The 23,695-nt window shown below is 43.1% G+C and overlaps 1 protein-coding gene across 5 annotated transcripts in view; it reads right to left on the bottom strand.

The window, feature by feature from the left end:
• CAPRIN1 (cell cycle associated protein 1) overlaps positions 1-9,161 on the bottom strand; it is a 34,073-nt gene extending 24,912 nt beyond the window's left edge. For 2 of the 5 annotated variants that reach the window (XM_042870735.1, XM_042870746.1), the window contains exons 1-2: positions 9,033-9,161; positions 8,532-8,731 (exon numbers count right to left, since the gene is read on the bottom strand). In XM_042870735.1, the coding sequence (XP_042726669.1) occupies positions 8,532-8,729 (198 nt within the window). In that variant the 5' untranslated portion in view covers positions 8,730-8,731; positions 9,033-9,161. Of the gene's footprint in view, positions 1-400; positions 475-8,531; positions 8,732-9,032 lie in introns of those variants that run through there. The other 3 variants (XM_042870715.1, XM_042870725.1, XM_042870757.1) reach the window with 2 other exon arrangements.
• Positions 9,162-23,695: the final 14,534 nt, after the last annotated feature.

Genomic DNA, 23,695 nt, shown 5'->3' with positions numbered 1-23,695 from the left:
GGAAGCAAAGTCTGTATGAAAAACCTACATACAGATCTCTAAGTTTCCACCATTCCTACATATCACAACTGATCATAATTTTATGAAGCTTGCCTTGTGCTTATTAAAAGCTTTAAAATGATCCTTACTCATTATCTTTCTGATCTAGTATAAAAAAAATAAAAAAGTATGAAAATGAGAGCAGGCTAACTTCTTTTTGAACACAGAAGAATTAAAACCCTCATATAACTGTAGCTTTAGTTTATACTTATCACTGAGGGACATGGGGGTTTTTTGGTTCTTGCTTGTTTGTTTTGGTGGCGGCGGCTTATTTGTGGGTTTTTGTTTTGCTTGAACTACTAATTTTACTTAGTGATATTTCAGTCAAAATATTTTACTAGCGTGTTTCTAGCTAATTCACCTCCTCTGCTCAGCACCAGACCTCTCAGAATGGACTATGAAGAGCTGAACGGCAAAGGTTATTTATTTGATGTTCAGCATCACTTGGTCAAACACAAAAACACACTGATGTGACCTGGTCCTTTCGGTGTCACCTGGAGACAAAAAAAAAAAAAATTATGTGAAAATTCTACCCATTAGATTTAACTACTTCGCCTTTCAGCACATCGGAGCCAGTAATGCTGTAAGCAGAGTCCAAGAAATAAGAGCTTCCTGAGCTCCAACAACATATTACAGGGAATTTCGTGCTGGATACAGATGCTAGCACTGTAAAACAGCTGCTAAATGCAGCAGCCACAGTTGGAAATACATCAACAGAATTGTCCTGAAAAGCATTCAGCATATTGGAAATCCACCACATCAGGAAACAAGGAAATTCAATTCTCACACAAACTACCGTGTATTAAAACAGATGAAAATCCGGCTGGACAAGAAGTAGAGAAGTAGTTTTCATGATTTTAGAGATACCAGCTGAGCTGAGAAGAATTAAAAAAGCAATGTAAAGAGCTCAAACATTCCAATGCCCAAAGACAGAGTCAGGTTAACCAAATCTTCCCCTGCTTACGGCGGTTTGCGTCCTACACTAAGCTGGCTTCACAGACCAATTTCAAGAGGTTCCTACTCAAACCACTTACTTCCATGCTTCTGTTTACCATTCCCTCAGTTACAGTGATGCAATTGTTTGTGAGGCTGCACATTAAGCTGGACTGCTAATGTAAAAGGGTAAAAGGAGTGTCTACAAAACACATTAAAAAAACCCAAACAATGTGGGTGATGCAGTTTCCAGCACAAACCCATAAACCATCAAAGGTAACACCAACAGGACTGAGCACCAAGCTCCTGAAGAATCTACCTGGAATCCTGAAAAGCCTTTGATACGGTTCCGTAACAAATCCTTACCACTAAATTGCAGAGATACGGATTTGAAGGCTAGACTATTTGGCAGATGAAGAACTGGTTGGATGGTTGCTATCAGAGGGCTGTGCTCAACAGCTCAATGTCCAAGTGGAGGCTGGTCACAAGCAATGGTCCCAGGGGCCTGTTTTGGGACCAGTGCTCTTCAATACCTTTATCAAAGGCATAGACAGTGAGACTGAGTGCATCCTCAGTAAGTTTGCTGATGACATCAGACAACAGAAGGAAGTCAGGCCACCTACAGGGACCTGAACTGACTTGAAAAGTGGGCCCACATGAACCTAACAAGGTTCAGAAAGGACAAGCACAAGGTACTACTACACCTGGATTGGGCAATCCCAGATTGTGGCTATCTTGAGAGCAGCTCTCCAGAGAAGGACCTCGGGCATCCTGGGGTCCCAAGGACAGGAACGATACAATGCTGTTGGAGCAAGTAAGTCCAGAAGAGGGCCATAAATGCAACTAAAGAGCTGGAACAAATCTCCTATGAAGAAAAGCTGAGGGAGCTGGGATTGTTCAGCATAGAGAAGGCTCTGGTAAAACCTCAATGCAGCCTTCCAGTATTTCCATGCTTCCTCACGCTTATAAGCATGAGAGAGACTGAATTTTTATGCAGTCTGATAGCGACAGGACAAGGGGAATGGCTCTGAACTAAAAGAGAAGCAATCTGGAAGTTAGAAGGAAATTTTCTACTTAGAAAATGGTGAGGTGCTGGAACAGTTTGCCCAGAGAAGCTGTGGATGCCCCATCCCTGGAGGTGTTCAAGGCCAGGTTGGACAGAGCCCTGGGCAGCCTCATCTGGTGGGCTGCAGCCCTGCCCATGGCAGGGGGCTGGAATTAAATCTTTAAGGTCTCTTCCAAGCCATTATATGAATAACACTGCTTAGAAAAGTTTTGTTGAACATACTGCAAAACTATGCTGCCAAAAACTTACATGATGTGTTACATGATGTGTTTTGCTATTATCTTCAGATTAAGAACACAAGTTCTTCTTCAATGGCTAAATATTTTAAGTCTAAACATAAATATTTTGTTTATATGGTTTCCATTCCATGGTAGTATCAAATGAAAAAACAAAGGGTAATTTGTCTATTCCTAAGAATTGAAGAGTTACTTCTCTTTTTCTATCCTAAGTGCATCCATACTGGAACTGTAAAAGCAAAAGAAGGAAAGCTCTTTCAGCTGCAATGCAGAGGAGAATCAAACGTGTTTGGTTGCTTACTTAGTGCTTGAAATCTTTGTAATAACATGCAATTTTCTATCATCCTCAAGAAACTATAAGATCAAAACGTTATGTTACAGTAGCCTAAGGAAGCACAATGCTTTTAATCAGTACTGTGAACTAACAGCAAGCTAACAGCAGCATTAGGGCTGTAAAATAACTGCAGTAAAACTCCCACTTCACAACCTACTGCAGCGTTTGCAAGAAGAAGGGATTTTCTTAACTTTACCTTTCTTCTGCAACTTCACTCATGCTGAAGTATAAAAGCTAGTATAAACCAGCAGAAAAAATACCAGGTGGCAAAGTGAGCATATAAATTGCCCATTAAACAGTTTGTGAGCCACAAGACCCCAGATCTGCAGACAGATAGCCACCACACTTCAGCTCTTTTTCCACTGAGATTCTTGGAGTATTTCAGACTTCCCTAGGAGAAAAGTACTACATACAGGCCATACGTCCATGCTGAGAGAAGACAGGGAGATGGTGGTGTCAACTGTTTAAGTATGCCCTACATCTTATTTTAACAAAATTTATTTTCTTTACTATGGCAACAGATGCTTTCCTCTCATGTTCAGGTGAGAGGAAACCCATTCACTCATTACCTCCTCTGAATGTCAGAGCAAAGTGAAAAAAGGTGCAGATACGTGATATTAGTTTCAAAATCAATACTGGTTTGAAAAGAGCCTGACCACTCAGCTGTGCTATTAAGAGTCATTTACAGTGCTATCCTATAAACTGGATCATTGGAACGATCTGATTAAAAATAACCCTTAAAAAGGGTGGAGGCCAGGAGCAAGGAGGCACTATATTTAACCAGGTACTCTCAGCAATATCATTTATGCTAGTTATATCAGCACAACCGTATACGAAAAGCTGCAGTGTGGAAAAGGGTGAACTCCAACCTACTGAAGCAAACTCTCTAACAGGCACTTCACTACAAGCAAAGAAAAGGTAGAGAGAACTACTTCAAGTCTGTTTTCTGAATTCTCAAACACTGCCAAGTTTTCTTTAAACACGTATTAAGCAATTAATATAATCTAAATCAATTCCTGTGTGTTCAGTTGAAAAAAAAAACAAGCTACAAAATACAAGTTTATTAACATGTTTTATATTTGCACATTATAATTTGTTTCTCCTCTGCCATCATCTCTGCAGTCACACATCTTAACGTCCCTGAAAAATCTGTTCAAAAAAGAAAAAAATTTAAGTCTGTTTTCTCAACAAAATGGGGGAAAAAAAAATCAAAAAGGTTAAATACTTGAAGAGTATGAAGAATCAAATGAGGAAATACAAAATCTCTCTCACTCTCAAAAAAAAAAACAACCCAGTTCTCTATCTTGGTACAGTTTATACTATGCATACACACACCTAACAGAAGTTCCCAAAAGCTGCTTCAGCCTGAGGTTTCAGTGAAAGTTTCAGACTTCCAACATGCAGCTTCAAACAGTTTTACAAGCCCTCGCTTTCAAAATCACGTCTCATCTCCAAAGATAAATTTGAACTAGCCTCATACTTCATCCAGCACAGATGGCAACAGGACCTTTCTGAAGCACCATTTGTTTTTCAGTAACTTCTAGATCAGCATTCCAGAAGAATCAACTTACATGTGTGGGTGAAGAAAGGGAGAAAGAGGAGGTGACGATTCCTTCTTGAAAGAACAGTGTGCAACAGCGACAGCCCATAATAGCTGCAGCAATCAGCAGTGTATCCTGCATGCTTCCACTGCCACAGAGATTGCAGAGAAGACACTTGTGCCGTGCTGGCAACGGGGACACAATTAAGTTCATTTTAACAGGACAGGACCCACACAGGCTGCAAACCCAGACCAGCCCTAGTGCTGACCTGTTGCCACAAACAGAACAGCCCACTCGGGGCAAACTATTGGTAGAACCAAGCTTCACAAGGAGAGGGGTTCTGCAGAGACACAAGATGTCCTTGAACATCCAAGTGGCCCACATAATGGTACAAAAGCACTTAGGCAGCTAACGGGCAACTTGGAACATGGCACTTTCCTGCTATCACTAGCTGCATCTACAGGAATAGAAAACTCATTTCAGCTTTTACTATAGGCTGCTACCTGCTAATCCAACATTTTACTGAATGGGGAGGACAGCTGCCTCTTAGGTCAGAACAACCTGAATACACACGAAATTTCAGTGGAACAGCAGCTGGGTAATAGTTACAGTCTAAATTTCTCAATCCCATCAGGATTACACGTTTTCAGAGACAAGCTGATAAAGCAACGGTGTCCTATGGTACCAATGACAGCTAAAATGCCCCATTTTGACAAATACACCAAGGCCAGGTCACATCAAATACTTTAAGCTAACATACTCCGTATCTGCAGTTCCCCAAGAATAATCTTTGTGATCACCTGCCCATATCTTAAAACGTGTTAGCAAATGAGAGATTTTGTCCCTTTTAGAAAATAGTTGGTTTTAAAAATTGTTTTTGTGAGCTGAAATCATAAGGCTCTTTGTTTTTTCATTCCCCATTGTAACAAGACATGGGTTTGATCTATATTCAATCAGCTTAATTTGGAAAGGATCTACTCATCTAATAAAATAAGGAAAAAAAAACAGGATAGCATTCCTACCATTTCCAAATACAAGGAGATGAAGAGAACACAGACGTTTTCAGAGCGTATTTTCACATACATTTATAAACAGCAATTCAGTTTTCTCTTAATTCCCTTTGAACTAAGCCAGACTTGTTTGAAGTAATAAGGTAACTTCTAAGAGAAGAACATAAAACCGTAACACCATACTATTTCCAACACACTTAGAGACATTCAAAATAGTACAAAACTCAGCAACATTATGAGTTCTATACTGTATTCTGCTGGCCGTGTGATTTTGTGCTCAGAGCTTAAAATGGAACATGACAAAGTTCACTTCAAACCTTGAGTTCTCTCATAAGGAATGACCTTTACTTAACTAAAAGTGGCAGATACCATTTAAGAGTTAAACAGCATTTCTTAGCCTTCGTCTACTAGAAGCATGTCTCAGTCAAATATAATTTTATAACTGCTCTCAAAAATTGAGCCCTTAATCACAGAATCACAGAACTGTAGGGGTTAGAAGGGACCTCCAGAGATCATCGAGTCCAACCCCCCTGCCAGAGCAGGTTCCCTACAGCAGGTCGCACAGGTAGGCATCCAGGCAGGTCTTGAACATCTCCAGAGAAGGAGACTCCATCACCTCCCTGGGAAGCTTGTTCCAGTGAAAAGTAATCTCTCTCCTAGCCCTTGTAATCGGCTGCTAACAAACAACTGCATGTTCAGCTGAGCAGGTATTTTCTGGGTGATTTACACAATTTTCCCACTTGTTCCCAACTGGACATTATCCAGCATGATTTTACTTTCTGGATGGTTAAAAATCTCAATGAAAATTCATTTATGTATTTTGGTGTACAGTTGGAAGAGTAGTGCAGTTCGGATGGTACTTTGCAGCTGTTACAGTTGGAAAGATTATTGTGGTAAGAAACAATCAAGGAAGAAATGCTCACCTATATCTTAGGCTCACAGTAGAGAACTCCAAAAAGAAGAGATCTCCAGAAAAAGATCTGTCCCCAGGGGCACTCAGCCCTTACATGGGGTCTAGGAGAGGTGGAACCTTCTGGTCACACACCTGAATTACCTTCACCTGTGCTCCCACAGCTGACCCAGTCATTGCTGCAGGTGATCAATCAGTGGTTCAGGCCTGACTCAACAGTTCCCATACACTCGGTAAACTTATTAATACAGTAAAAATACGTAAGTCCATGTGTACAGGAAGTTACACATTTAATATTCTCTTCATTGAAAGAATGCTGATCTACTGAAGAACTGTTGGTTCCCCAACTAAAGGACAGGCTCAAGCCCACAAATCAGTAACTCTTATTTAATACATAAAGATCAATAGGGGGAAGAAGGAAGGCAGAGCACTGATTCTCCCAAAGAGATGCTCTAAGTAGTTTTAATGGAATTACTATTCCAGATTTAAAAAAAGGTACTTTCCCTGCAGTCAGCTGCTAAGACACTGTAATGATAAAAACATGATGACAGCAGCCACAGGCACAAAATATAACAAGAACCAGGTCGTTAATGAGCAATAACACTAATTTTCACTCTGCTCCATTGAAATAAGCACCTTCCACACATCCTTTTAACTTCAGGTACTACAGAAGCACTCCAGAAGGCCCATTCAAACAGAGGGGAATGGACAACCCAAGTGTAAATTAGGTGTGAATTATTTATTTGAAAAGGTAAACAAAAACGCCACTGGAAAGGAAAGCTGACTTGCACACCAGTAACAGTGTGCTTGTCTGCTTCATTTCTTCCACATACAGAATTGATCAGAAGGCTTTCTGATTTAAAAATACTCATTTTCAGTATCATAGAAAACTCTTTTCCTGTCTTTTTCCTGTATTTTAGTACCATACTACATGGTGTATGTTGGATACCATCATTTCAAACCATCTTACCAGAATCATTTGAGATAACACTGAAAGACTTGTGTTCTTTCTCAAGATGAGGGCCAGTGTTCTTCCGCAGGCACACAGTTGTACACATGAGCACATTTAAGGAAGACGTTTTGTCCCAACTATACACAACAGTATTCAGACAAGGGTCAAGAAGCGATTCTTTAATTCTAAGCTTATCTAAAAGCTCCCAGCACCTTTCTCTTTGTTTTTTAAACAGCAGGAAGATCCAACATTGTATTTTTTTAAGTGAGAAAAAAGAAACCACTGCATACACAGATTTATGTACTTCATTCACAACTCACCTGGAAGGGCTAATGTTTTGGCCTTCTTTAGGATACCTGTCTTGACTACTAGAACCTAAAATGTTTGTTAAAAAACTGAAGTGTAACTGTGCTTGTTAACTCTTAAGAGCTAAAACAGATTTAGGGCTTCAGCACAGACCTGAAATTCTATCCGAGCGCTCCCAAATTTTAGTTTGGCAATGCTGTGTTTCCCAGTACATTTGCACTTTCAGTGTCCTACTGAAAGTCCCCCTACTGAAGGGGAACCCCTTCCCGCATCCCACAGCGCTAAGCATGGAAGGGTGCCGTGTAAATGCCCACTAACCACGGCATCATCTCGTCTCTGTCACAAACCTGAACCCTCCCAGGATCAAGGATTTAGCGGCGGTTCTTTCTATAAATAACCGCCCAAAGGCCGCTCTCAGCTGACCCGGGACTCCCGAGGGGCGAGAGCGGGGCGAAGTGAAGAGCCGCGGGCGGGGCGGCCCGGCTTTGTGCGGGCTGCTGGCACAATGCAGTTCCGCTGGGGAGGCTTAGGCGGCTTCGCCGCCGCCATGTTAGCTCCCGCTTCCATGTGCGCGGCTTGGGGGTACGCGGCGCTCCGGTCCCACGACTCGGCCGCGCGGAGCGGACGGGGGAAGCGCCGCCGGCGGGGCGCGGGGCCGCAGCGCGGATGGGAACAGCGGCCCTCCCGCAGCGCGGCCGGGCCGAGCCCCGCCGCGACGAACAAAAGGCGGAAGGGGGAGGGGGCCGCGCCGCCGGGGGCTCGCCGGGAGGGAGGGAGGGGGCGGCGGGCCGCGGCGGAGAGGCGCCCATCCGCGCCCGCCTTCGGCACCCGGCCCGCGGGGAACAGCCGCGTTCGCTCCGAGGGGCCGAGCGCGGCCCGGCGACGGGACGGCCCGCGGAGGGGGCTGGGGGACCCCCGAAAGAGGAAGGGGAAAGGCCGGTAGAGCACGGCTCGCCCTTCTGGAACCTTCCAGCGGGCGGCCCCTGGGGGCGACACCGGGAACAACCCGAGCGGCCGCGGGCGCCCGGAGTGGGGCCGGGGGCACGCGGCTCGTCCCGAGGAACGGACGGAGCCCGGCCGGCTCGGTGTCCCCTGAGGCGGCAGGCTGCGGGAACGCGGCGACCGCCCGGCGGGGAGCACGAGGGGCCCGCGACCTCAATGGGGACGGCTGGCTTTGGAGGGAGCAGAAAGAGAGAAGGAGCACCTTTTTCTTCTCGAGGTTGCGGAGCTTTTTGTCGATCACTCCCAAGATCTGCTTCATGGCCTCGGTCTGAACCGAGGTGATGCTGCCGCCCGACGCCTGCGGGGCCGACGCTGCCGCCGCCGGGGCCTGCTCGTTGCCGCCGGGGCCCGCCTTCCCGCTGCCGCTGCTCGCCATGGTGCTGTTGGTAGCCGAGGGCATCTCTGCGCGGGAGAGAGCGCGCGTGAGAAGAACGGGCCGCCGGAGGGGACACGCGGGAGGGCGGACGCGCGCACTGCCGCTTCCCCACGCCCAGGACAGACGCGCGCCGGCCGCACCTGCCGGTCGCGCGCGCGCCCCCGTCCCGCCGACTCGGCCCCGGGCGCGCGCGGGGCGGTCACGTGACGGGCGGCCTCGCGCCGGCGCTCGCCCCTCCGACGGTCATTCCCCGAGCGTGGCCATTTCCACCGCCCCCCCTCCCTCCCCACCCCGCCGGTGTCCGGAGGGCCTCGCCGCCCCCCTCACCGTGTGCCTGAGTGGCCCGGGGGAGGGGGGAACTCGGTGCGCCGCGCTCTCACTAGAGGAATGACCGCCTCAGCCGACTCCGGCCCCGCGCCGCTCCTTCCACCTCCGCACAGCGCTACTATGGGAGAGAGCGAGAGCGCGCACGCGAGCGCGTAAGGCAGGCGGCGCGGGAGCGAGCGACGCGGGGTCCTCGCCATACGCGAGTGCCCGCGGAGAACGCCTGAGCCCGCTGCGAGGGCGGAGGAGGCGCCTTCCAGCCGCGCCGCTGTCCTTCGGCTCCTCTCGCTTGGGTCCTCCAGGCGCGCGCCGGGCGCCTCAGCGCCAGACACAATAGCGGGGCGGGGCGAGGCTCTCGCCCGCCATTAGCGGCCGTGTCGTACGGCAGGGTTGAGCTCCGCGGAACATCGGGTGCCCGCTGGGGAATGTGTTCTGCCGTCTCCCTGCGGCAGCGTGGCTCTGAACGCTGCTGGTTCTGCTGCTGGTGCCCTGGAGACACGTCTTTGTGGCGGTGCGTGGCGCGCCGCGTTCCGGCCGCTGGAAGCAGTACTCTTTTTCAGATTTGGGTGCATATTTAATCCTTCTCCGTTCCTCAGTGCGATGCGTCCATTTAATAAACCTCTGCGACCAGAGCTGACAGCTGCTTGCTGAACCTTCCATGCCTAGGAGTGGTGATGACTTGGGTAGCAAAAGTGAAATGCTGTCTTTCTGTGCCTCCCCATTAAGGCAGCACGAAAACAACACAGAGCAGGCTGGAACCTAGGTGACATTGGGAACGCGTTTATCCCATGGTAGTCGTAGAGTTAATGGACGCAGGACTAGGAACACAAGGCCCTAATACTCTATTTCCCCCAATTCCACTTTGTAAATGAAATTTTCAGTTGCAATTCCTGTTTAGGATTTTGTCTGTTTAATCCTGGATGCCCTGGGTTGTTTTTTCTTAAATGAGGGCCGTTCCTGGAACTACTGAGCCAACCTAATGGTTCTCCACATCAGAAGGGAGAGCTCTCCTTGCCCTTCCCATCTGTTATCCCATCCCTTCCCCTGTGCACAGTCACACAGTTCTGATTCTGGCTGCTTATGAGTTAATTCAAGTTGGTGATCAGCAGAAAAATGCTTTTTTTGACCTCATGCTTCAGCAATTAATGCCTGAATAGTCAGATTTTTCTTCATGGCATCCATAAATACCGTTTCGTAGACTTCTCGTGTATGTGTGTATTTTAAATAGCAGCTCAATGCTTTGCCATTTTATGATAGCTAATTTGCTTTCCAGATCACTGCATTTTGCATAACGGGTTATAAGACAAGCATAATAAATCAGCCAACTCCACTTGAATATATATACATATCCTCAGATATTGAAAGTCAGTGTCTTTTCACAACTCACCAAGAAGTTTTGGTTCATACCGCTGTTGAAATTTGCTTTTTATGCAAGTCCCATACCCAGGTGTTGAAACCACTTTTCCCCACTCACATTCTTCATGAACACTGAAGCACACTGAGGCATTTTGACCATTAAATATAATACCTGAAAATATGAAGTTATTTCATCCATTGCTATTCATTTCTTCTTATTACATTGCCATCGCAATTCTGGATAAGCTGTGGCAGCTCAACAGCTTAGGAAAATCAGCCAAATCATAGGGAGCTTAACGTAGTTTGTACTCAAAGGCTGTATTTCTGAAGAGCACAAATCTGCAAGAAAAAAAAACAGAGTTAATGGAAGAGTAGGTGGCAGTAAGTTTAAAAATGTCTTTTGGGTCAGAATAAAGATTTTGTCTGCCAATGTAAGATATTTATTCTTATTGGGAAGGCACAAAAAAGAATAGCAAGTCTTCAGTATCACAGAAAGGCTGAAAATAGTGCTCCTGAGAGCAGTTATTACATGAGATTGCCCAAGCAATAATTATATGATAATTACTGCATCAAAGCTTTTCATAATTACAGTGGATGCCTTTTTGTTAGCCAAAGATGGAACTCTATTGCTGAGCTTACATACTGAAGCACAAATATAAACAAAGCATTATGTATGCATCTTATACAGAACTGCAAAGGGACTTTCATACCGTACTGAAAAAGTGACATTTGTAAAGTCAAGTCTAGCTGTCATCTCCAGAAATGAAAAAATATTTAACTTGGCTATGTTCAGTAGTAATTTAAGATATGTTGGTAATATGAGGTAAATTAAAAGATTGAATTTTAACAGCATACAATCATTAGCCAACTGGGAGATTTAAGATGATGTGGGGGAATAAGTAATAATTAAATAGCAACTGGATTACAAATTCAAGAATGACCAGATTCATGAACTTACAGGATATTCTAAATCAATTTTTATACATATGCACAGATGCAGAACATACAGAATGCATACAGATATATACATACAGAATCACAAATGGAAAAGACCCCCAAGAGCATCCCATCCAATCATCCACCTACCACCAATATTCCCCCATTAAACCATGTCCCTTAGTACCACATCTAAATGTTTCTTGAACACCTCAGTGACGCTGACTCAACCACCTCCATGGGTAGTCCGTTCCAGTGTCTGATCAGCCTTTCAAAGAAAGGTTTCCTAATCTCTAACCTAAACCTTCCCCTAGCACCACCTGATGCCATTCCCTCTAGTCCTGTCACTATTTATATGGAAGAAGAGGCTGACCCCCACCTTGCCCCAGCATCCTTTTAGGTAGGTCTCCCCTGAGCCTCCTCCAAACTGAACAACCCCAGTCCCCTTAGCTGCTCCTCATAAGACTTGTGCTCCAGACTCCTTTGTTGACTTTCTTCTGGACATTTTTCAGGACCTCAGCATCTTTCCCAAACCAAACACAGTGCTCAAAGTATGGCCTCACCAGAACTGAGGTACAGAGGGACAATCTCTTCCTTGCTCCTGCTGGGAGCTCTCTTTCTGACACAAGCCAGAATACCATTGGCCTTCTTGGTTACTTGGGCAAACAGGTGGCTCATGTGTCAGTAAGCATCAGCCAGCACTCCCAGGTCCATTTCTTCCACGTAGTTCTCCAGCTTCTCTGCTCTAAGGCTGTAGTACTGCTTAGGGTTGTTGTAACTAAAGCGCTGGACGTAGCACTTGGTCTTGTTGAACTTTGTCCTGTTGGCCTCAGCCCAGAAATCCAACATATTCAGATCCCTCTGAAGGAGAGGAGCTACCCTCAGGCAGATCAATGCTTCCTCTCAGTTTGATATCACCTACAAGTTTATTGAGGGTGTACTCAACCCCTCATCAAGGTCATCAAAGATTTTAAACAGGAGATGTGCTGATACCAGCCCCTAAGGAAAACAGCTTGTGACCCATCGTTTGCTGGATTTAACTCCATTCACCACTGCAGCGGAAATGCTAAGTGATTGAGCACCTGGTGGGAAGGCAGGGCCAACCCCAGGCAGCTCAGGTGCATGCAATGTAATTCACCTGAGTGACTGGAAGGGGAGGAGCCAGGATCCACCCCTCCCAGACCTCATTTAAGGGTTGGCAGTGGAAGTGAGAGTGTTTTGCTAGAGTTCCCTGTGTACCTGAGACCCTCGGAAGGTAAGTAGCTTCTTTATTTTTGTGCTCATAGCTGTTGCATTTGGGCAAGTTTTCATTTGCTGTAGCCTGGAATCCTGCTGCTCTGCTCTCACTGTTGTGTTTTTTTATTCTGTTATAACTGATGTTTTCTGGGCCCAGCTGTCCAGCCAGTTCTTTACCTAGCCAGCCATAGGCTGCTAGTTTTTCCAGGTAAATGCTGTAAGAAACTGTGTCAAAGGCTTTGCTGAGGTTGGGGTAGAGTACAACAGCAGCCTGGCCCTCACCTTCTAAGGGGATTATCCTTTTGTAGAAGGAAATCAGATTGGTTAAACAGGATTTGCCTTTCATGCACCCCATGCTGTCTGGGTGTGGTTCTTGATCATGGAATACATGTGTGTACTCAAGCATGCAGGAATATGTGGATCCAGTAAAATGTCTGAACACTTAGGCTAGCGAAGCAAACTTAACTTACTTAGTGAAGCAAATGTGTGTTTATAGAACACGTATATAGGTAGGGAGGTGGATGGAGGAATAATAAATTAGCCTAAATGTAATAGCTCTCCCTACTTGAGTTTGGAGCAAATACTCACTTTATAGCAGCATTCCTTAGTGGGCTACTGGGGAACTGGCTTGAGACAGATGACTTTGTCTTGGCCCCATCACTGGACAGCCTTGAGAATCTGGTAGTACTGAGAGTTGTCCCAACCCAGGGAAGATGCTGGTCACAGCTCACTGAAATCCAGGAGAACTAAAAGGGCCTTACTTTATATTACTATTTGTAGGGTTTGAGCTAATTGACTTTTGTCAGGTACTCTTCAAAACTAGCTCCTTTGGATGGCAAAATATTCTGGTACTTCTCAGCAGTTGTGTTAGTACCAGAACTCGTTGGATTTGCAAACTTTATATTACTCTCTTTAGGCCATGACCCAGGTACAGATGTATGAGGTTGTGTGGGGGTTATTGTTTCTAGGAGACAGAGGGAGAAGCAGGAGCCAAGTACAATAAGGCAGTGCATTAACACTCTGGACTAAACGTGCAATTATTAGAGATATGTGCCCCCTCTTGCTTACCATGAAAGAATAAGTATTTTCTTCTTTGAATTAAGTCGTGTGCCTTTGTAGTTTGTGTTGCTGCTAAATGAGCTGAAGCAAAAGTTCTCAGCTTCATCCACTGTGTGGCTCCTTTCATGGCACTTTAAAACCCAGTCAAGCTAATTGATAGAAAGGCAGGCTGACAAAGGATGAAGAATTAGCTTTTACAGGTGTGCTTAGTTAAGAAGTAGACACAGGCAGCTGATTGTTTTGTTAATAAACTGCTTATTGTGAAGTCTTTAAATGGAACAATCTGTGTTTTTTGGAGCATGGAGCTATTGAAGAACTTGAACTCTGTGGAAACTTTTGTAAACTTTAAGTCCTATGTAATCAAAAGGGTAATACTATATAAATGGTCATGAAGCATGAGGTGGTTGTCATTCACTGTAGTAGTGATCCAACTGAGTTGTCTGGAATAAATCAGCAAACCTAGTGTGACCCAGTCTGCTGTAATTTCTCCCTTCTACATTTACCATTTAGTTTGATCTCTTCTGGTTTAGGATTCAGGACTTTTCACCAGTTAGCTATCTGGTTAAAATCACACTTCTGCATAATTTTAGATTAGATAAAATCTATTTAAAGGGCACTGGGTTCGTGTTTTGTTATTGCAAGCTGGGTAAATGAAGGTCAGATCTGGAACTGCTTATTTTGGAGTCACATTTGTTTAGTCACTATGGAAAGTCAAAGTCCCTTTAACAAGCGAAAGTACATGCAGCACTTCCACAAATGCAAACCTTTAGACCACAACATTGCTCAAGATAAAGGAAACCTTCTAGTGTGGAGATCCAGACTGAGAAGATATTTAGCTTTGCTCTTCATGTTCTGAGGAGACTTCTCCCATGCTAGAGCTCTCTAGCTTTTATCTGCTATTATTTTACATCAGCTGTTATTAGAAAGTCTGAATACAGCTTCTCTGTTTGAGTTTCCAGCCCTCAGAAAAGCAAATGAGCGAAAAAAGATGCAGGTGTAGTTAAAAAATGTGACGTGACCACTCTATTACAGGAAAAAGTTGGAGAAGAAATCAACTCTTTAAGCTTGTTGCTGCACCTGCTCAGTTGTGTAAATAGTCTGTGGGGGTATAAAGCTTTCTCACTGAAGTGAGGACTGAGGCAGTGTTTTTCTCATCGGTTTCAGTACATCAGTTCTGTTAGTCCTGACACACCTTCTCAGCCCTTCCTGTTCCACCTTCCCCTCATGGCCAAAGGGCTTGGTGACTTTCCAGCAAGATGAGCCTTGCCCTCCTGGGAAAATGCTATGGGAAGGTACTACCAGTTCCCTGCCCTGTTGTTCTTTCCCCAGATAAAAACCAAACAAATGGCATCACCTCAGTGTCCTAGAGGCCATTTCTAGGGAAGAAGTCTCTCGTTAATTCCTTACAAACTCCAAGGGGCTGAGCTGTGTATTCCTGCAGCTCTGTCTTGTTCTGACTGTTCCTACACTGGCAAACAAAGCACCCAAGTAGAGACACGTTGCCCTCTCTCCAAGCCTGTGTTCTTACATCTTTTTACTGCCTCTCTGAGGTAGCAGCCAAACCTCTGTCTCCCCAGCATTCCCACTCAGTACATCGGTATGCTGCATTCCCATAATAAGGAGCTCTGACCCTACACATTATTCTTTGCTTCTTATTTTGTGGGCCTGTCCTTAGTTACACTCAGAATTGTTCTGAGTGATCAAGTGATGTAATGAATAGCATCTGTTTATTCTACTCCCCCCCCCCCATAGAATATATAAGGCTAAAATGGAGTTATTCTTGCACACTATCATAAATCTGTTTGTCAGTCAGTTCCTGAATGAGACCACAAAGTTTTGCTGCCTAAAGATGGGCCTAATCTGCATATTTCAGAAGCTGCAGTTCCTACTGCTTATCAGGCACTTTTAGAAAGCTGTCACTTTGTTCTTATCTAGGTTTTCTTTTCCCACAGGAATTTTCTCAAGGCAGAGAAATTCTCATTCTATCTAATGCCAAAGGCTGACTGAAAAAAAAAAAAATACGCTGTTAAAATAAATCCCTCTGAATAAAGGTTAAAAGCTCAATAGGTGTTTTTATCTGAATAAGATTAAATTATGAATTTTGTACAACAGATGTCAAACATTGGTTTGATCAATATCAAAAAATTGATCAGCCAGATCAATAAAAAATTCAGAAGATATTTGGGTTCAAAGGAAACTAAATGATGTTTGGCACACTTAGTCAAAACTAGCATATTCCAACTCAATACCAAATGCCACTGAATTATAGATTGTTCTATGAAATCATTGTTGGAAAATCATTATAAAACATTTGTTTCTGCTGATGTCGCAGTTCTTCGGCCTGTTTATGAAAAATATTTGCTTATAAAAGCCTTCAACTTTCATAAGTAAATAACCAGGGTGGAGTAGTACCTTGCTGTGTATACTACATGCAGAATACTTCCAGCATTCCTTTTTGTAGACAGTGCGTGCACAGGAAGGTCATAAATACCAAAGAAAGAGTCTCTGCATTGAAGAGCAGATCAAGATTGCTTAGAGCTATTTGCCTGAATTAACTCATTTGAATGGACCAAGCTTACCACGTGATCTCGGTTGTTTTATGTCTATCTCCCCTCTAATTTACTTATTTTCCAAAGATCTTGAGTAAATTTATATTTATTTACTGTTAATGACTGTTTTGGGTATTGTTATGACAGGTGTTGCAGGTCCAACCAAAATACATTCCTAAACAGCAGCTTTCTTTTCACAATTTGTGCCTGCCAGCCACTTTCCTCATGTGTAATGCCAGCTCTTTCTCTTTGAAGCCAACTTTCTAACACGGTATGATAACAATTACATTTCTTTGTGGTGTTCTTCGCTGGGTTGAGCAACCTCTGTTCTTTCAGTCTTTTCACATTGGTGATGTTTGTTATACTTCTGGTCGTTTTTGATGTTTTTCTCAACCCTGTCTCCTATGGGTCTGTACATAACTTCAAATAAAGTGCTTAAAACTGATACTAATTCAGTGGGGTCCTTCTTAATGATAACAGCATGGTGCAGTTACATTATGTGCCTCGCAGGATAAGTTATTGTTCATGCATCTATCTGTGCTGTTTGCTTTTTTGCAGCAAACTCACACTGTATGCTGAGCTTCAGCTTGTAATTCATTATCACCTCCATATCTGCAGAAATACCTGCTGGCCCGTCAACCTCCAACATGAGTTCATGAAGTTGCTTACTGTTGCCTAAATTGATTTGTCATTGTTGAGTTAAATCTCTTGTGGTTCTTTGTTTTGTCTCCAAGGTATTTGATGTTTCTTTCCAGCTTTTATATCCTCTGCTCTACCATCTAGGTCATAATGAAAATATTTAATAGTGTAAAAACATGAACAAATTCTGGTGATGTCTTGCTTGATACTTCCACTTATTTTTACAAGGAATCACTAGCAATTATTCTTTTAATAGACCACATCTGCATCTGCTTTAGATTACCTTCATTTAGGCCATATATTTTTTTAATCTCGCTTGCAAGCTGTGTGAGGAAGTATTAAAAGCCTTATTGAAGTCAAATTGTCACCTACTTCTCCTCTGTCCCCTGGCTTTCTTCAAGGAAGGATATTAAATACCTCGTCATATCTTGGCTATGACAAATTTATGTAGATTGTTACTTGACTCCTTTATTCCCAATCGCTTTGAATGTTTCACAAATAATGGCATACCATCTCTAACTGTAGGAAGATCTGCTGTGCAGCTCAATCTACAAATGGCTAGATCAGTTTTGTTAATTGTATTTCAGGAGTTGGGGTAGATGACCTTTAAAGGTCTCCTTCCAAGTCAGGCGATTCTATGATTTTGATTCTCAGCTGAAAAACCCTTTACAGGGTTTCAAATGGCAAAGCTCTCCTGTAATCAAAATAAAAAATAGTGCTGACATGTATATTCTCACATCAGTGCAGAGATTTACCACTTTGATGTTGTGTGTACTTGTTTGTACTGACCTGCTTATCTCAGGCTTTATCACACAGCTACATTTTAATAATGTCTCTTTCAGAACAACAGTCACAAAGAAACAGGAAATACTGAAAACTTCTACAATATATGCTTGTATGGAAAAGTCAAGTGTGCTTAGTGTGGTTGAAAGACCTGGAAGTTGCTGTAAACAACAGTATTTGCAGCCTCTATGTTAAAGTACAGGTACTTTGAGGAAAAACTCATGGTTCATTAGGCAAGTATTTCCAAGTGTGCCAGTATTACAGCTACCTTTTGAATGCATGTTGTCTTTAGCAGTGCCACTGGCATTGTAAGCCTTTTCCATCTGACTTCCCAACACTGTAGGAAGTGTATGTGTGTATGGCTTTGAGGAACATACATAACCTATGTAAGCTGAACAATTCTTCCACTAAATAGTTTCAAATTCTTCTGCTCAACTAAGCAATCAAACCAAGCTAACCAAGCAAACAAAACAAACAAAAAGACTAAAAATCATGCTAAAGCAAGTGAAGAGATCACCTACATAAATTCAGGCTTATTGTTAATTTTTTCCTGTCCTTTAACATCTGTTTCTTTTGGGGGGGAGGGCACTGAGCCTGAACCATATTGGAAAAGACTTGTGCTCAAGCCCTCCTGAATGTGGTTTCAGGTTGGCTATCAGTAGAATGTTCTCTGAGAGGGCAGTAAGGCACAGAACAGGCTTGGCATGGCCCCAACTGCCAGTGTTCAAGAAGTGTTTGGGCAACAATCTCAGACAGAAGGGTTGATTTTTGGATGGTCTCGTGCAGACCCAGGAGTTGGACTCAGTGATCCGTCAAGCTAGGTATGTTCTATGATTCTGTTGGTTTGATGTGGACAGATCCAGTCTTTGTCACCTCACCTCGACTGATGGCTTCACACTGGAACCTGTCACTGTCCTATTCTGATGCAAGTTTTGCAGGCTCATGCTCTGGTCAGCAGGATCAGTGCTTGCCCTCAATTCCTGGCTCCTTTATGACGCAGTTGCTGGCAGCCCATGCATGGCTATGCTCAGTCACTTTTGGAGTGACAGTCTTTCCACTCATGAAGATCAACCTCTTCATCTTCAAATACTTGAAGTCCACTGAGCGGTTCTAAGAAGCCAGTGAGTAATGGCTTATAATTGCTTTTGAAAAGTAGCAGAGCTATTCATCAGGCAATAATTTGTGTGTTACGAACACACAGGTTAGGACTCTAGCGCTGCTGAGGAAATAAATTTAGGAACAGATTTTATAAGGAGATTGCAACACAAGATTTAAAGTTTAGAAAAAGATTGATTCACTGACATTAGTAACTAACATATTGCAATAATAACATATTGCACTCCAAGAATTGCAAAGCAGAGCAATTATCTAATTAGAAAAATAATTACATCACGTTCTAATTACTTAATAGCAGAGAAATTTTCATCAGGATGAAGGCTGAGAAATGTCACGAAGAATTAACAGGGAGTGCAATTTGGCTGGTATGCAGAATATTTTCCTTACTGTCCTGATATTTGGAAGCATGTTTGTTTGCAACAGTTCCTCAGAGGCCTATCAAGATTCACTGCATCACCACTTCTGTAACAGATGCCACGTGGAGGCAGGAGGCCTTGCTAGACCTGAGGAGGTCACTGCAAGAGCCAAGACTTGTATTTGGCAGTACATAGGACAGCTGCAGGAGAGGGAGAAAGCCCTAATCCAACAGCAAGCTAGAGAAAGCATCTCAATGAAGAAGCAACTTAGTTTTGCCACCTTTATTCGCAAACATGCTGAGTGCTGAAAATCTTAGCAAGATGGAGCACTGCAGCTCAGAGGAAACAGATGCACTTCTGCTATGGGGAAGGGTAGTTGCCAGGGGAATATCCCCTCTGTGCAAGGATTTATTACCCAGACTTGCCACCAGGGAAGCACAGGGTTTTTGAAGAAGATGGCAGGTGAGACTGGAGGAAGGCAAGCACTGAATGATTTAAGGATGAGAGTTTTCTGTGGAGGAGTCAGAAGAAGCTGTTGAAATGCTGGATGTGCTCTCTGCCATCACGACTCAGCAGCTCCAAGACTCAGAGCATGCAGAAGAGACATTATTTGCCAGGTTATGACTTACAGTTCTTATATTATGGAAGAGTTGCATTGCAATGAACAAAAACTGCATCAAGATGTAGATCTGCAAAATATGTAATTTGGAATAAGCACTGGGGATATACAACTCACACAAGACTTCATCTGACCCAGTATTTTTGTGGATACCGGGCAAACACTCTCATTTCCTTCAGACTACTTGAAAAGCAGTCTGATGGTTGAAGGGGTGATGATGCTTAAGGTAGTAACTAAGACAAGAAAGCCAGGCCAACAAGAAGACATTGTTTTAAAATAAACAGTGTAGGCAAAAAAAAATGAAAACATTCAAATGACATGTCTGTGCACCAGGGTGCTTGTTTTTGCAAGACTGGTTGCAATTAACATTTGAAAAGGTTTGTAAATAATGTTTCATGCAAATATTCACTTGGACACAGGCTTGAAAGTTATTAGTTATTCAAAAACAGCACAAGCATTTTGTCATTGCTGTCTGCTGCATGTTCCTTGCTTTCATCTGTCCTTTGGTCTTAGGTCTGCCAGATTTCCATAACTGGGTCACCCAGTTCTTTCTCAATTTTGCTTTCTGTGTGGAATGAAAACTAGCACTGTCTATCACATATTTAGATATTCTATAAGGAGCTTGAATGGCTGTTACAGGAAGTGTATCAGTAAGGATGCCTAAAATATGTGTTAAAGCTTTCAAGGAATGAATTTGTATCTGTGGATAATGTGAATTTTCAATGTCAGCTGACCCTTGGAAACAGTGTTGGATGAAAATCGCATTTTGCTAGTTGGCCAAATGAAAAGAAAAATATTACCTGATACACAGCCATGACGTTAGATTCACAGAATCAAAATCAAGTGTTGGAAGGGACATCTGGTGTAGTCCAACCCCAGTTCAGTGCTTGTACGTATGTAATGAAAAACCCTGTTTTAGTGCCCATTAATAACTTTAATAAAATAACGATAGCCGCTATTTAAAAATTATTGGTGACCCGGAGATACACGAGTAGTTAGGGGAGATGTATTAACTATAGTGAGGTGATGGGTGACATTGGAAGTATTTGGAGTTTGAGTCGCTAGAGGGCGCTCAAGCACCGCTTTTTAAATCTACTTTTGTACCCTGTATGTACGGCAGGGCTGCTCTGCGGTGCGAACGGGAGAAATGTTGGGGGGTCGAGTTCGGAACAGTCACCCTCTCTTCTATATAGCATGAAACAGCTCTTCTGACCTACACAGGATAGTACAGCATATGCAAGGGGAATAGAGGTGATTCTTGACTTCCCAGCATCTTTTCACAATATTCTCTGCAGGTGATTTACTGTATGGCTTGCAGGGAAGGGTAAGAGAGGTGAGATGGAAAGGGACTCAGGTAAGCGTGTTGGGAAACCTCTGCCACCCATTTCTTAATGGTGCCAGAAATTACATATTTCTAAACCGAATTTGTGGTTTGTAACTGTTGCTGTAGACTCTTTTTAAGATGCATCCTTTTCAGGTGCTTATTGTATATTTGACCTCTCTATGTTTTATAGGCCACTAGAATGATTTCTAGGTGATTTTTTTTTTTTTTTTTTAACACTGTCACTGAAGTTCTAATGAGCTTTAGGAGGATTAAGAGGTAGGGTTAGAATGGAGGCTTGGAATGGGTGACCCTAAGCCAAGGTTTGGCTTCCACTGTAGCCTCTTAAAGGCAAACCAGGGTGAAGATTCAAGCCTAAGGGCCCACACTTCAGCTCCTGCTTAAAGTGATGTCAAAATGTTCCTGATTGCAAAGGAGATACACTTCCTGAGGCCTTTGAAGTTCATCTTCTTGTCTGCTTGAATCAGTTAAGGAGTTGATAGATAATAATCAGAAATACCTCTCTTCCAGGAGAATATCCATGAACTCTTTGACTCTAGATAACTTCTATGATCTGAGATACCTCAAATCAGATCATCAGAGAATAGATCAGGTTGGAAGGCCCTAGGTGCTCTCTAGGCCCATCTCCCAACCCTCCAAGGCTGCATGCTGCCTGACTTCTCTGGGCACTTTGTGTCCCTGTTAACAGAGCCCAGGATGCTGCTGATCATCTTTGCTGCCTGGCACACTGTGAGCCAGTGTTTACCAACACACACAGGTTTCTTTCAGCAGAGCTGCTCTCCAGCTAGTTTGACTGACCTTTTTGTTCTCCTACATGACAAAACTAATATATATGTATCAGAATATAAAATAACAAAGACCTTCTTTTTTGAAAATAATTCCAGCAAGTCTTAGCATGCTTTCCTCATCTGGAAATGCTTGAGTTTCATTGTAATATCTAGTTTGCAGAAATGTATAGATCTGGGGGCACATTCTTCAAGCTTAAAGGAGTCTTTCATTTGCACTTGTTGATTTTTGAGGCTGAGGTATCATTAGTCTAGTTTGCAGATTTACAGAATATCAGTGTAAGCTACAGATACTGAACTTCTTTAGAAACCAATCTGAGCATTGATAGCTTACCTAAAGACAAATTAGGTGGTAATCTGCATTTCCTATATGCTGCTACTTATGCTAGATTGGAAACCACCTTCTTGCAAAGCCTCCTGGCAGAGAAGACAATTTTTTTTGTCCTCCACATTAGGGTTGGAATTATTTATATTGTGGCCAGGAATAGATGCAGGACCTGACTATAGTAATCAAAATCAGTTCTGTACTGAACATTTAGTATCCTTGGCCTTCTTGGCATAGGGTTGGGTCAGTTTTAAAACAGAAGAGTTCAGTTTTGTACAATTGCAATCAGTGAAAGTATTATAATGGGCTTTAGTGCTGAAGCATGAGAACTGAATGCAAGAGTTATTGCTATCAGTAAAAAATACCAGATTTTTGCTTAAGTCTTACCTTCAGGTCCTGTTAGTTATTATGTTGTGGAATACAAAACTACATTTTTTTCAGTTGTTTTATTTTGTCTTCCTTTTCAGTTGCAATTCTCTTCTGTATTTTATCCACTAGGAGGCAGAAGAGAGGCTTAATGAGCATGCTCACAAAAAAATTGCACACTTGGAAGATATATAGCAAGGCGACTACTGCTATTTTTCTGTGGATTCATCATCTTTGGCTTACCGAGCACTTCCATTTTCAAGGGTCCCAAAGCCTTCAGTAATGTGACCTGACATAAGAATTGACACTGAAATCATGCTATGGCTCAGCAGTGGGCTGTGACACTTCTCAACCTCATAGGACACGCAGGAAGAACAAATTATCTAGCTGAAACTTCAAGGGAGTTTTAAAAGGCAGATTTGTAATTAATTGAGTTGGAATTTTGCCAAGGCAGAGGCTTCAGTATGTCATCTTTCCTGTCTCATTTGTGCAAACTCAGGGATAGTATAACATCCTTGTCTAGAGCTTATGCCTCTGTCAAATGCAGTCCCATCACTTTCCTGTAGGAAATATCCAGCCATTTGGTTCCAGGCCAGTTTCTGCACTGCACAGCCTTTGGTGGTGTGCATCTGTGAATGTCTTCATCATTGTTATCTGTGTCCCTTCTCTAGGATCCTCCTCTATTGCCTTGTTTTTCCACTGTAGCTAATCCCAAACCTGGATTTAACATCCTTTCCTGCTCCCAGATTATCTGCTGTTCTTACTTTGCATTGTGCCAGTTTCCTTTTGAAGAACTAGTTCATCAGCAGCATTTGGATACTGAATAACAGATGCTGTTATTTAATGCCACATGACTGACCTATAGGCTATTAATGCTTTCTCTCTTACCTACATGCTCTTATACTAAAAGCTTTTGCCTAAGTATATCTTGTTTTCCTACTTTTCCTTAGTAGCAGTTAAATTCCCTGAGTATATTTAAAGTCTGTTTTCTTTCTTTCTTTCTTTCCAAAAGGGAAATACCTTATATTATTGGTAGATGCTAAAACCCAAGTTGACTACAGTAATTTTGTCAGTTTGCAAAGATAATCAACTTTGCCTCATTTATCTGAAAACTATGCAATATCACCTGCGTAATATGAAATTTGAATCTTCTTTGTCACGTGATTTAACTCATTTACTATCCTAATGTCTGTTTGAAG

The sequence above is a fragment of the Lagopus leucura genome, unplaced genomic scaffold (assembly GCF_019238085.1).
Source record: "Lagopus leucura isolate 7727_CA_CO unplaced genomic scaffold, USGS_WTPT01 Super-Scaffold_1, whole genome shotgun sequence".
NCBI classification, from domain to species: Eukaryota; Metazoa; Chordata; class Aves; order Galliformes; family Phasianidae; genus Lagopus; species Lagopus leucura.
This window is presented reverse-complemented; position numbering and strand designations above follow the sequence as displayed.